Below are 13,681 nucleotides of genomic sequence, written 5' to 3'. Positions count from 1 at the left end.
TCTTTAGTGAGGCTTTCATTGATGCAGTACCTTAAAGATCCTCAGGGTATCCTGAAACATTTCACAGCCAACTATTTGTTTATTTCCCTATTCTGTAAGAAACACAACAGTTAATTTAAATAAAAAACAAAAAAACATAAAATGTGTCAAGTGACCAATTCTTATGTATTGTTGGCTGGGGAGACTGCAATGCCTCCTGTGCGTTTAAAATATTGCAGCACATTCTGTTAGTGCTGCAGTGAAATTCCACGCTAGATAATGTACTCAAATCCTGGAATATAGGCAAGAACATACAAATGAGCCACACAGGCATGAATAAACTGTTTTAAATGCAATGAGCAAATGTATAATGTTGGGTTCACCCATGCCAGCCTCATGGGAATGATATGAACAGAGGATGAAACTGGTCAATGTGGACACGGCTCATTCCAAATGTGCTCTCACCTGAACTTATTTCACACTAAGAATGAGTTGGCCCCTCTCCTTTGACAGACAGAGGTATCTTTCCACATGGAAAGTTTGCATGCAAGACTGATGTAATTGATGCTGCCAATCCAATCTGGCTTGAAATCAAAGGAGTCCAACATCATACCAAACCTGAGATAACAAGGTGTAGAGCTGGATGAACACAGCAGGTCAGGCTAGTCACCTTGTTATCTCAGATTCTCCAGCATCTGCAGTTCCTACTATCTCTCCCATCATACCAAACCTGGCAGGAGGCAATGAGTAGTGAAAAGAGACAAATGTCTGATTTTAATTTCTGCCAGTTTTCCTTCAAAAACCCAGAACAGCATTACGTTAATATTTTGCACAGAAAATCTAAACAAAAAAGCACTTCAATTGCGTGTCTACTTAGTAAGTTTTTTTTATTGAGAGCCCTTGATGTTATTTGCACACTTTCATAATTCTTGTTATTCCTATTTCAGATTATTGATGAGAATTACAATGTAGTTCCTCCTGGAGTGGAAGGTGAAATTGCCATTCAAATGAAGCCTGTTAAACCCTTTGGCCTCTTCTCTGGATACATTGTACAGTAATTCTCTTTCAAGTACTTAGCTGAAATCATCTGAAACTTTCCCACTATATAATGATTTGTTTAATGTGTTTTATGTTAGTTGCTGAATGTGATGTTCCTGATTTAGTGAGGCTGCTTAATTAGTGGTGTATTAAACAGTGGAATTAAGTGAGATTTACTCATTTCATTTTGAAGCCGTGAAATCTAAAGATTGGAGGCATTCCTCCAATGTTTGGAAGATTTCAAAATGCTAACTTTTGTTAGCACAGCAGCAAATATTTTTCAGGCAGGTCTTTGACTAAGTAACGATCAGGTAGTGTACATTTACCCCATGTCTGATTATGAGTAACCTCAGCAGAACCTAGGGCACCAGTCTAAAACAAGCCCCCAATTTCTTGATAAGATACTTCATGTATTGGTGGGAAAATTTAACAGGGAATGTCGATGTCGATAAGTTGCAAGTACAGAATTGAAAGATACTTGTCAAATTATTGTAAGAAGTAGAGTGAACCCAAGAAGATTGTCTTTCAGGTGGAGTAAATGCTGCAGAGAGTAAGAATCTCCCAGTACTTGACCACCACTAAGTTCCTAGATGAACTTTTCAAAATGTAGAGGAGGTGGCCATGAATGCAAATACCTTCTATTTAGTGGACTCTGAATGCACAACAGTGAAGGAGCTTCTCCAGGTTAGGTAAGGTATAATAACCTGCCAAGACAATATATTAAAGGAGAGGTCTCATGGTAAATTAAGTTACCTCTCAGTCAACACTTTTGAATTGGGATTATTCATTCAGCTTCTTCTGGCACACTTTTTTTCCCCCTTGCCATTCTGCCCAATCCTTCCTACTATAATACTGAACCTGCATTATTTTTCAGAATTGATCTCCTTTCTCTCGCATGTCTCTCCAACCTCAATTTAGCCATTCTCCCTCATTCTCTCATCAGTTTTCTTGAGCCAATTTTCATTGAACTGTGGACCACAATTTTCCTTCTATAAACCCATGCTGCATGACGTCATTAGTTCCCTCCCAGCATTTTCCTTCTTGCATATCCCAATTTCTTTACCACCATCTTTTAATACCCTATGGAAGCAATCAAGTTTTAGAAATTTGACGATTTTAAGTCCCATTGTTTCAGCAATTTATCATTTTAAAATAAATTATACTGAATGTACAGAGCTGGAGTAAATTTTCTCTGCCCAAAACACCATTTTAATTTTATTTTAAAATCTGCTTTAAAAAATTGAATTTTGTCTCTTCAAGAGGTGTTTATCTTTAATTTAGAGTCATTGAATTTTATAGACAGAAGGAGGCCATTCAATGTGTCGTGCCTGTGTCACTGTTCAGAGAGCTACCCAGCTAGTCCCGTTCTCCAACCCTATGCCTGTAGCTGTCGAAGTTCATCACTTTCAAATATATTTCCCGGTCTCTTTTAAAATCGCCAATGGAATTTGCTTCCGCCACTCACCCAGGCAGCCCAGTTCAATTCCTAGTAACTGAGTAAAGAGGTTTCTCCTCACCTCACTACGAGCTCTCTTGCTGACAATTTTGAAATTGTGACTCTAAGTTACTGACATACCAACCATTAGAAACAAATTGTTCTCCTTTACACTGTCAAAATTGTTCATAATTTTGAACACCTCAGTTAGCTCTTAATCTTCTGGACTACAAGAAGATTAAGCCCAATTTCTCTAATCTTTTCTTGTACATAAAATCTCTTATTCCTGGTATAATTCTAGTAAAATTCCTTTGCAAACTCTCCAAGGTTTTAATACCTTTCCTTTAAATAAGATGCCCAGAACTGAACTCAGTTCTTGTACTTTATGCCTGGACCAACTGACCCTTGTACTTTCTTAAACACCTACCCTGTTGGCTTCAAGGATCTATATACATGCACACCGTGGTCCAGCTGTTCCAGAGTTCTACCCAGGGTCCACCGTTCATCAGGTATTCTCCTATATTGTTAGTCCTCCCAAAATTCATCATTTCACACTTTTCTGGATTAAATTCTATCTACCATTGTTCTGCTGATTGGACAGGCCTGTCTATATATTCCTGTGTACTAAAGTTAAGGATTTTAATATAAGTAAATAGCTGACAAAGATTAGGTTTAAGAAAGAATCAATGGCTTTGCACAAATCTAACCTCAGAATAGGTCTATCAGAGATAATAAGAACTGCCGATGCTGGAGACAGAAATAACACAGTGTGGAGCTGGGTGAGCACAGCAGACCGTGCAGCATCAGAGGAGCAGGAAAGTTAGCATTTCTGGGACCCTTCTTCAGGGTCCAGACCTGTAATGTCAACTTTCTTGCTCCTCTCATGCTGCCTGGCCAGCTGTGCTCCTCCACCTCCACACCATGTTATCTCAGATTAGGTCTTATGCATTTCAAATGATTTTCTAGTACCTATTTAGTTGCCTATTCGTATATTTTTCCTTAAAAGTTTCAGATATTCCATACAGAAAATTGGGCTTATTAAAGGTATTTTTAATCACAAAGTATGCTAGTTTTATTAACTATTATTAAACTTTTATTAATTATTATTAAATTACTTTTGAACCTTGAGCTGCTCTCTTTATATGTTGCTAGGATGATCCACAACGAACTGCAGCAGTCCTACGAAATGACTATTTTCTGACTGGAGACCGTGGTCAAATGGATGAGGATGGATACTTCTGGTTTGTTGGAAGATCAGATGATATAATTTTATCAGCTGGGTATAGTGATCTAATTATCCACATCTAATTTATTCATTGTTTCAAATAGAAGCTTAGCACATCACATATTTTACATTGCAGAGATAATCTTATTAATTTGCTGAATATCACAGATGACAATTTGTTTTTTTAAATTTTGACTTGAAAATCAAGTAGTTGAATTCCAGCAAAAATTAACTGCAGCAATCCAGTACTTCTTTGTGAAATGAGTTTGTGTTTAAGGTGATTGGTTCACAAGGCTGGAGGTTTTATAAATTAAAAGTGACACAAGCACTCAACTTCTAAAGAGCTAATAAAACACATTAATAAAAGAAGTTTTAATATATAATTGTGATGAGGGATAGAAAATAAGAAATACCCAACAGTAACTTATATGGTTAAATATGTTGAGAACTCAGAAAGTAATTGTGGAATGACTTTCCAAATACATGAACAGTCATTTCTGCTATAAGGCAATTGTTGCATGTTGAAGAAAACCATGCTGTGAAAATAATGGGACATTTGGGAAAAGTGGGGAAAATCACTCAAAAGCCTAACACAAAAGACAGCACAGTTTGAATAAATTATTAAGTCATATCTAATAATGAAATAACAGTAAATTTAAGACTTTACCTTGAAAAAATGACTTGAGCGGGGAGGAAGCTAATGCAGGGGCCAAGGTCATCATCATCATCGTCACCTTCAGGTGCAGTTGTGCTTGCAGGGTTAGGGCAAAAAATAGTTATATTGTAATACAGCATGGAAATAGGCCCTTTGACTCAAACTGGTCCATGCTGGCCATGAATCTCACTCAGCTAGTTCCAATTGCCCGCATTTGGTCCATATCCCTGTGAACCCTTCTCATCTATGTACTTATCCAAATGTTTTTTGAATGAGGCAATTGTACCTGCCTCAACCACTTACTCTGGCAGCCCATTCCATATATGCACCACTCTCTGCTTGAAGAAGTTGCCGCTCACGTCCTTCCTAAATCTTATCCTCTCACTATATAGTCATTCCCCTTTCACTTTAATCCAGAAGTGGATGGCTGTTGTTCATTATCTTCTGACTATTTCTTGAGTGTTCACTTAGAAAAGACATACAGTTCTTGCTGCTTCGCCTCTTCTTTCATAAAGAAGCTGTTTATAGGGGGTCAAGTAAGATCTTATTCCACGAACTGCTAGTCTGTTGCATTCTGCAGCAAGTTGTTGTAGATCAGCTATAAAGAGGTCTTAGCAGTGGGAGTCAAGCAGCTCTTTAACATCCTCACTCTTCACTTCCTCAAATCCAACTTGCTTTGCGAGATCAACACAACATTCTTTGATTCTTGGGAGTTACTCTGACGGACCAAATCATGAAAAAAATCATGCAGAAGCGTCCACCAAACTGCATGCAAGCGGTCCTTACTGATATCATTCTAGGCCTCCACGATAAGGTCAATTGCATTCTTGACATTAAAGCTCTTCCAAAATTGAAGAGCACTGTCCTTATCCCCCTTAAATGTGAGCTTTAATTAATAAGATTTAAAAGCTGCTATTGCACCCTGGTCCATAGATTGAAGAAGAGAGATTGTGTTTTTGGGGTATAAGCTTGGCACATTACTATCCAGGATGAGGATTGCATGTGTTCAGGACAAAGCCCCTGAAATGATCATGTGTTGCCAGTGCAGAGACTCTTTCAGCGTTAATATTGCACATGCTCAGGACAAAGCCTGCAAAATGATCATGTGATGTCGATGCGTACTCCTCCACGCACTGATGGAAACGTGTTATAGCCAACACAAGTGCGCATTTTAGAAATAGCATTCCCTTATTTGTCAGTCGTGTTATAGCCAATTCGCGTTGCTGGAACACACATTATGTGCTCCTGAGATGCTGCTTGGCCTGCTGTGTTCATCCAGCCTCACATTTTATTATTAGCAGGACTGACTGTATTGAGTAACAAAAGCTAGATGTGTTTCCACCAGTCAGCAGTTTCTCCTCCTGCTAGCTACGGGCATAATTGAGTACGAATGGGATCCCCAAAAGTTATGCAGTCATTATGGCCCTCAATATCAATAAATTCTGAGCATATTGGATCCACACGTTCTAGGCCAAAATAAACTGCCAGAATTAGCAACTCCGGAAGAAACAAGAATCCCCCTCGTCCTCACAAACCACGCCACCAACCTCCGGATTCAATCCTCCACATCATCCTCCGACACTTCCACCATCTAAAATCCGACCCCACCACCAAAGACACTTTTCCATCCCCACCCTTGTCTGCTTTTCGGAGAGACCACTCTCTCTGGGACTCCCTTGTCCGCTCCAAACTCCCCTCCAACCCCTCTACACTGGGGAAACCAAGCAGAGGCTTGGGGACCACTTTGCAGAACACCTATGCTCGGTTCGCAGTAACCAACTACACCTCCCAGTTGCGAAGCATTTCAACTCCGCCTCACATTCCTTAGATGTCATGTCCATCCTGGGCCTCCTGCAGTGCCACAATGATGCCACCTGAAGGTTGCAGAAACAGCAAATCATATTCCACTTGGGAACCCTGCAGCCCAATGGTATCAATGTGGATTTCACAAGCTTCAAAATCTCCCCTCCCCCACTGCATCCCAAAACAAGCCCAGCTCGTCCCTGCCTCCCTAACCTGTTCTTCCTCTCACCGATCCCCTCTCTCACCTCAAGCTGCACCTCCATTTCCTACCGACTAACCTCATCCTGCTCCCTTGACCTGTCTGTCCTCCCCAGACCGACCTATCCCCTCCCTACCTCCCCACCTATATTCACCTCTACAGGCTGCATCCCCACCCCTTTAACTTGTCTGTCTCCTCTCCACCTATCTTCTCTATCCATCTTCAATCCGCCTCCCCCTCTCTCCCTATTTATTTCAGAACCTTCTCCCCATCCCCCTTTTCTGATGAAGGGTCTAGGCCCGAAACATCAGCTTTTGTGCTCCTAAGATGCTGCTTGTGTTCATCCAGCTCCACACTTTGTTTATCTCCGAGTTAGCAACTAATTTGCTAGACTTGGGAACTAATTTGTGTTTGCATTTTGACTCATTTAGTAACTGGAATGGATCATCCACTCAATCCTGTCCTTTATGTCAACCAGCAGCCAGTTAAAAGTTAGCACTGGCAAAGAACTACTTTAAAAATATATTCATGACATGAGTTTTGCAGACTAGGGCAGCATTGAATACCATCCTTAATAGCCCAGAGGACAGTTAAGAGTCACCCACGTTGTGAATCTGGAGTCATATGCAAAGCCAAACAAGTTAAGAAGGGCTGATTTCCTCCTCTGAAGGATTTCCGTGAACAATCAACAATGTTTACATGAAATTCAGAAGTCTGGCAGCATCCATGGGGAGAAAAAAGTTAACGTTTTAATTCAGTGATGAGATAAAAACACTTTTTTCTAAGTTACTAGTCCAAGTAATGTGACTCCTTTTCTGTGAAAAATGTTATAGCTATCGTGTTGGACCATTTGAAGTAGAAAACGCACTGATAGAGCATCCAGCTGTTGCCGAAACTGCTGTGGTTAGCAGCCCAGATGTTATCAGAACAGAGGTATGCTTAGAAAATAACTCCAATTTAATTATGCCGTTCTATTTGTTACCTGATGTTCTTTTTGAGATGAGATAGGAGACGTCATTAGCAGGATTTAACTCCTAACAAGATCACTTTGAAGCTAGGCAAGATTTTACATAGGCATAGAATTAATCCAGGCCTCCTTGATTTTATTTGTAGTTTGCATTTTGGGGAATATTTAGAACTGTAAATTTGACAGCCTGGCCTTCTCACCCTTACAGAACTCAACAAATGTAATCTTTTTTTAAGAAATGCATGATTCATTGGCATAACAGATTATAGCAGTTCTTAGCTGGATGGTCAAACTTTGAATAATCTTATTTTTCTGATTTTAAAATGCTTTTCTTTTAAGGTTGTAAAGGCATTTATCGTTCTAAGTTCTTCTTATACATCTCAAGATCCTGATGAATTAATTAAAGAATTACAAGATCATGTTAAGAAAGTCACAGCACCATATAAATACCCAAGGAAGGTCTGTATTTTACCCGACCTTGACCTTAACTCTGTCCTATTTTTCGAGATTAAAGTATTCGGTATTAATAACAGATTGTATGTAATTCTTGCAAGACTGTGCCGTAGTGATAACGTCGGTAAACTAGCAGCCTGTAAGAACCAGGAACAGGAATAGCAATTCAGCTCCTCGCACATGCTCCGCTATTTGATACGATCATGGCTGATCTCAACTTGGCCTCAACTCTACTTTCCTGTAATCATGACCCTTCAAACCATTGCTAATTTAAAAAAATGTCTGTTTCCTCCATAATTTATGCAATGTCCGAGCATCCGCCACACTCTGGTGTAATGAATTCCAGTGATTCACAGTCCTTTGAGAGAAGTAATATCTCCTCGTCTCTGTTTTAAATCTGCTGCCCCTTATTTTAAATCTATAACTTTTCATTCTACATTACTCCCCTGAGGAAACATCCTTTTTAACATCTACTTTAGCAGCTTATGTACCTCAATTAGATCTGCTCTCATTCTTCTAAACTCCGGAGAGTGTAGGCCTAAACTGCTCTCTATAACACAAACCCTTTGTCGTTGGAGTCAATTGAGTGAACCTCCTCTGAACTACCTGCAATACAACTCCATATCTTCCTCATGTAATGGTACCAAAGTTATGTGCAGTACTCTATGTGCGATGTCACTAATGCCTTGTACAGCTACAGTAACACTTCACTACTTACCTGGAGGCACAGGCAAATGCTCTGAGGACATAGATGTAAATACCATTATGGTAGCTGGTGAAATTTAAATTCAGTTAATAAGAAAAAATAGATTTGAAAGCTAGTTTTAATAACTATCATTCTTTGTCAAAAAGTCTCACTGAAGTCGTTAAGGAAGAAGATTTGCATTTCTTATCTGGTCAGGCCTACATGTTATTCCAGATCTGCAGAAATGTGATTGACTCTTAACTGCCCTCTAAAATGGCCAGGCTAGCTACTCAGTTTAAGGGCAATTAGGGATTGGCAACAAATGTTAGCCTTACCAATGATGCCTTTATCCCATCGGGTGTAAAGACAATTGACAAATTTTTTAATGGTGTGCATTTTTACTTAAGAAAACTGTTATCTTCTTGATTTTGATCATAAATGTTCAAATTTTTAAGTTGAAAATCTGAGTTATTGCCAAAAAGAATGAAGCTATATCGCAGGTTTAACACAAAAGAATTTTTATGATACAAGAGCCAAACAAAGCAAGTTGTAAATAACACCTTGGTTACCCACATATACCTTAAAATTCAAAATCAGCATAATTGAAATATGAATTAACTGGTGAATTGTGGTTGATTGTAAGCTATAAATTATGTATTAAATGGCACATTCAACATATTAAAATGAATTAGCTTGGTAGTTCACTCAGCACGTGTCATTAGAACATAGAATATTACAGCACAGTACAGGCCCTTCGGCCCTCGACGTTGTGCCGACCTGTCATACCGATCTCAAGCCCATCTAACCTACACTATTCCATGTACGTCCATATGCTTATCCAATGACAACTTAAATGTACTTAAAGTTGGTGAATCTACTACCGTTGCAGGCAAAGCGTTCCATACCCTTACTACTCTCTGAGTAAAGAAACTACCTCTGACATTTGTCCTATATCTTTCACCCCTCAATTTAAAGCTATGCCTCCTCGTGCTCGCCGTCACCATCCTAGGAAAAAGGCTCTCCCTATCCACCCTATCTACCCTTCTGATTATTTTATATGTCTCAATTAAGTTACTCTCAACCTTCTTCTCTCTAACGAAAACAGCCTCAAGTCCCTCAGCCTTTCCTCGTAAGACCTTCCCTCCATACCAGGCAACATCCTAGTAAATCTCCTCTGCACCCTTTCCAAAGCTTCCACATCCTTCTTATAATGCAGTGACCAGAACTGTACGCAATACTCCAAGTGCGGCTGCACCAGAGTTTTGTACAGCTGCAGCATAACCTCATGGTTCCGGAACTCGATTCCTCTATTAATAAAAGCTAAGACACTGTATGCCTTCTTAACAACCCTGTCAACCTGGGTGGCAACTTTCAAGGATCTGTGTACATGGACACTGAGATCTCTCTGCTCATATACACTACCAAAAATCTTACCATTAGCCCAGTACTTTGCATTCTGGTTACTCCTACCAAAGTGCATCACCTCACACTTGTCCACATTAAACTCCATTTGCTACCTCTTAGCCCAGCTCTGCAGCTTATCTATGTCTCTCTGTAACCTACAACGTCCTTCGTCACTATCCACAACTCCTCCGACCTTAGTGTCGTCTGCAAATTTACTAACCCATCCTTCTGTGCCCTCATCCAGGTCGTTTATGAAAATGACAAACAGCAGTGGACCCTTGTGGTACACCACTAGTAACTGGTCTCCAGGATGAACATTTCCCATCAACTACCACCCTCTGTTTTCTTTCAGCAAGCCAATTTCTGATCCAGACTGCCATATCTCCCACAATCCCATTCCTCCGCAATTTGTACAATAGCCTACTATGGGGAACCTTATCAAACACCTTGCTGAAATCCATATACACCACATCAACCAGTTTACTCTCATCTACCTGTTTGGTCACCTTCTCAAAGAACTCAATAAGGTTTGTGAGGCATGACCTACCCTTCACAAAACCATGCTGACTATCCCTAATCAAATTATTCTTTTCTAGATGATTATAAATCCTATCTCTTATAACCTTTTCCAACACTTTACCAACAACTGAAGTAAGGCTCATTGGTCTATAATTACCAGGGTTGTCTCTACTCCCCTTCTTGAACAGGGGAACCACATTTGCTATCCTCCAGTCATCTGGCACTATTCCTGTAGACAATGACGAGTTAAAGATCAATGCCAAAGGCTCGGCAATCTCCTCCCTGGCTTCCCAGAGGATTCGAGGATAAATCCCATCCGGCCCAGGGGACTTACCTATTTTCACCCTCTGTAGGGTTTCTAATACCTCTTCCTTGTGAACCTCAATCCTACCTAGTCTAGTAGCCTGTATCTCAATATTCTCCTCGACAACATTGTCATTTTCTAGAGTGAATACTGTCAAAAAATATTCATTTAGCGCTTCCCCTATCTCCTCTGACTCCACACACAACTTCCCACTACCATCCTTGATTGGCCCTAATCTTACTCTCATCATTCTTTTATTCCTTAAATACCTATAGAAAGCCTTAGGGTTTACCCTGATCCTATCCACCAACAACTTCTCATGTCTCGTCCTGGCTCTTCTGAGCTCTCTCTTTAGGTCTTTCCTGGCTACCTTGTAACCCTCAAGCGCCCTATCTGAGCCTTCACATCTCATCCTAACATAAGCCTTCTTCTTCCTTTTGAGCAGATTCAACTTCCTTCGTAAACCAAGGCTCCCGTGCTCTACAGCTTCCTCCTTGCCTGACAGGTACATACTTATCTCGGACACTCAAGAGCGTTTCCTTGAATAAGTTCCACGTTTCTAATGTGCCCATCCCCTGCAGTTTCCTTCCCCATCCTATGCTCACTAAATCTTGCCTAATCTCATCGTAATTGCCTTTCCCCCAGCTATAACTCTTGCCCAGTGGTATACACCTATCCCTTTCCGTCACTAAAGTAAACATAACAGAATTATGTTCGCTATCGCCAAAGTGCTCACCTACTTCCAAATCTAACACCTGGCTGGGCTCATTACCCAGTACCAAATCTAATGTGGCTTCGCCCCTTGTTGGCCTGTCTTCATACTGTGTCAGGAAGCCCTCCTGCACACACTGGACAAAAACTGACCCATCTATAGTACTCGAACTATAGTGTTCCCAGTCAATATTTGGAAAGTTGAAGTCCCCCATGACAATTACCCTGTCTCTCTCACTCCTATCGAGAATCATCTTTGCTATCCTTTCCTCTACATCTCTGGCACTATTGGGAGGCCTATAGAAAACTCTCAACAGGGTGACCTCTCCTTTCCTGTTTCTAACCTCTGCCCATACTACCTCAGTTGACGAGTCCCCAAACATCCTTTCTGCAGCTGTAATACTGTCCTTGACCGACAATGCCACACCTCCCCCTCTTTTACCAGCTTCTCTGTTCTTACTGAAACGTCTAAATCCTGGAACCTGCAACAACCATTCCTGTCCCTGCTCAATCCATTGTTTTCAACAACAATATTCTTCAAAAACCTGTATTGTTTACAAAGAATTTCTTTCTTCTTTTAGGATTTAGCCTGATTCCTAGCTGACAGCAGGGCATTAACAACCTGAATTCCACAGACATAGTCTTCACCAAAAATAGCACACTTATACAGAACTTGCTCAACACTGCTAATAATGCTCTAGATGGTGTAGATCAAATGTTATCAACAAGTAACAGAAACAGTTGAAACAACTGTATTCCACTGTTCTTAACTTGTATCTTCTTCAACCAGCCTGTGTTGTACTAACGGGATCATCTTCTGAGCTCTGGTGGTTTGTGTCCTTTTCACGTGGTTTAAACCAATTTCAGTCTCCACAGAAGTTTTGGTTTCCAATGTTACCTCCAGTTTTAGCCCTAGGAAACTGATGAAAAAATTTAAGTTAGCAATCGGTCCTGTTCTAGTATTATGATGAGAGGAACATTTTAAACGGATATGAACTACATAATGGGGGTTATTTTAAAGTAGTCTGTCCTTTAGATTAGATTGTACATATTAAATCAACGATGGCCTAGTCAAGATCTTCAGTGCCAGATGAATACATGGCATTTCTTGCTGAAATTACATCATGCTTGAATATTAGTATATGGAAAATCAGGAATCAGTTTTTTCTTTTCTCCAGACATTGGTATTTTTTTCAGTAAAATCAGTTTCTTTAAATACTAAGTAGTTAAACATCAACTATCATTTCTTTAAGCATTAGCTATTTAATGCAGCTGCTGCTTCTGAAGTGCTCAACAGGTGCCTTCTTCAGCCTCTGACATCCCTGTTCTGAAATTTACAAAGTTATTGATAAAGAGCTTTGGCCTTTGTGAATGCACAGTATTCACGGATTTTGTTTTTGTTTCCCCGCAGATAGAATTTGTGAAGGAACTGCCCAAGACTGTTAGTGGAAAAATCAAAAGAAATGTGTTACGGAAGGAAGAATGGGAAAAGAAACCTAAGGCTTAAATCATTATTGCATAACATTTTAAAATGGAATCATTAATGAGCAAAACATGTTTATTAAACGAATGATTTGAAGAAAACATAAATGACATGTTATCTGATTAATTTGTTCAACTCAATGAAAGAGGTATATATTACAAAGTTGCAGTGTGTCCTCCTATCCACTATCTGTTAATATTTAAGCCACTCGTCCTGCACCATTTTTGTGCCTCACATGACATTGTATAGTTGCTACTTCAGTTTGAGTGATTTCCTATTTTGAAGAATAACTCTATTTCTAGTAAACAAGCTTTAAGATATTGTAGCCAAAATTAATGAGCAAACCATTTTTAAAAAATTTAATAAAAGTAAAGTCAAAGAAGAACAACATTGAAATTTATTTTTAAATTAAATTTGAGTGATACCAAGTTCTGAATTAGCTTGTGTGCTGTGTGTAGATTCTTATTCAGTGGGGGTCAAAGCAGAATTCATTCCCCTTTTATAAGCCATAGGTGAAACTTTGGTTATCAGTTATTGACCGCAAGATCTATACACATTGAGAGTTCAAAGCCACCTTTAAAACGATTTTGCAAGAAATATGTGTGAATTATATTGTAAATGGCAGAACCCTTAGGCACACTAACATTCAGCTGGATCTCGGCGTGCAGGCCCTCTGTTCCCTGAAAGTGGCAACACAGGTAGCCAAGGTGGTTAAGAAGGCATGTGGCATGCTTGCTCTGATCGCCTGAAACGTGGAGTACAAGAGATGGCAAAACATGTGGGAGCAATATAAAACCCTTGTCAGGCCACGTTTGGAGTAT

At 39.8% G+C, this 13,681-nt stretch overlaps 1 protein-coding gene across 7 annotated transcripts in view; it reads left to right on the top strand.

The window, feature by feature from the left end:
* The window catches only part of LOC125462240 (acyl-coenzyme A synthetase ACSM3, mitochondrial-like), a 654,353-nt gene extending 641,157 nt beyond the window's left edge, over positions 1–13,196 (top strand). For 5 of the 7 annotated variants that reach the window (XM_059654111.1, XM_048552031.2, XM_048552034.2 and 2 more), the window contains 5 exons: positions 927–1,028; positions 3,605–3,732; positions 7,168–7,267; positions 7,641–7,760; positions 12,789–13,196. In XM_059654111.1, the coding sequence (XP_059510094.1) occupies positions 927–1,028; positions 3,605–3,732; positions 7,168–7,267; positions 7,641–7,760; positions 12,789–12,884 (546 nt within the window). In that variant the 3' untranslated portion in view covers positions 12,885–13,196. Of the gene's footprint in view, positions 1–926; positions 1,029–3,604; positions 3,733–7,167; positions 7,268–7,640; positions 7,761–11,111; positions 11,172–12,788 lie in introns of all 7 variants that reach the window. The other 2 variants (XM_059654112.1, XM_059654113.1) reach the window with 2 other exon arrangements.
* Positions 13,197–13,681: the final 485 nt, after the last annotated feature.

Source organism: Stegostoma tigrinum, chromosome 23 (assembly GCF_030684315.1).
Source record: "Stegostoma tigrinum isolate sSteTig4 chromosome 23, sSteTig4.hap1, whole genome shotgun sequence".
NCBI classification, from domain to species: Eukaryota; Metazoa; Chordata; class Chondrichthyes; order Orectolobiformes; family Stegostomatidae; genus Stegostoma; species Stegostoma tigrinum.
The sequence above is the reverse complement of the archived record's forward strand: the minus strand, read 5'-3'. Positions and strand labels throughout refer to the sequence as shown.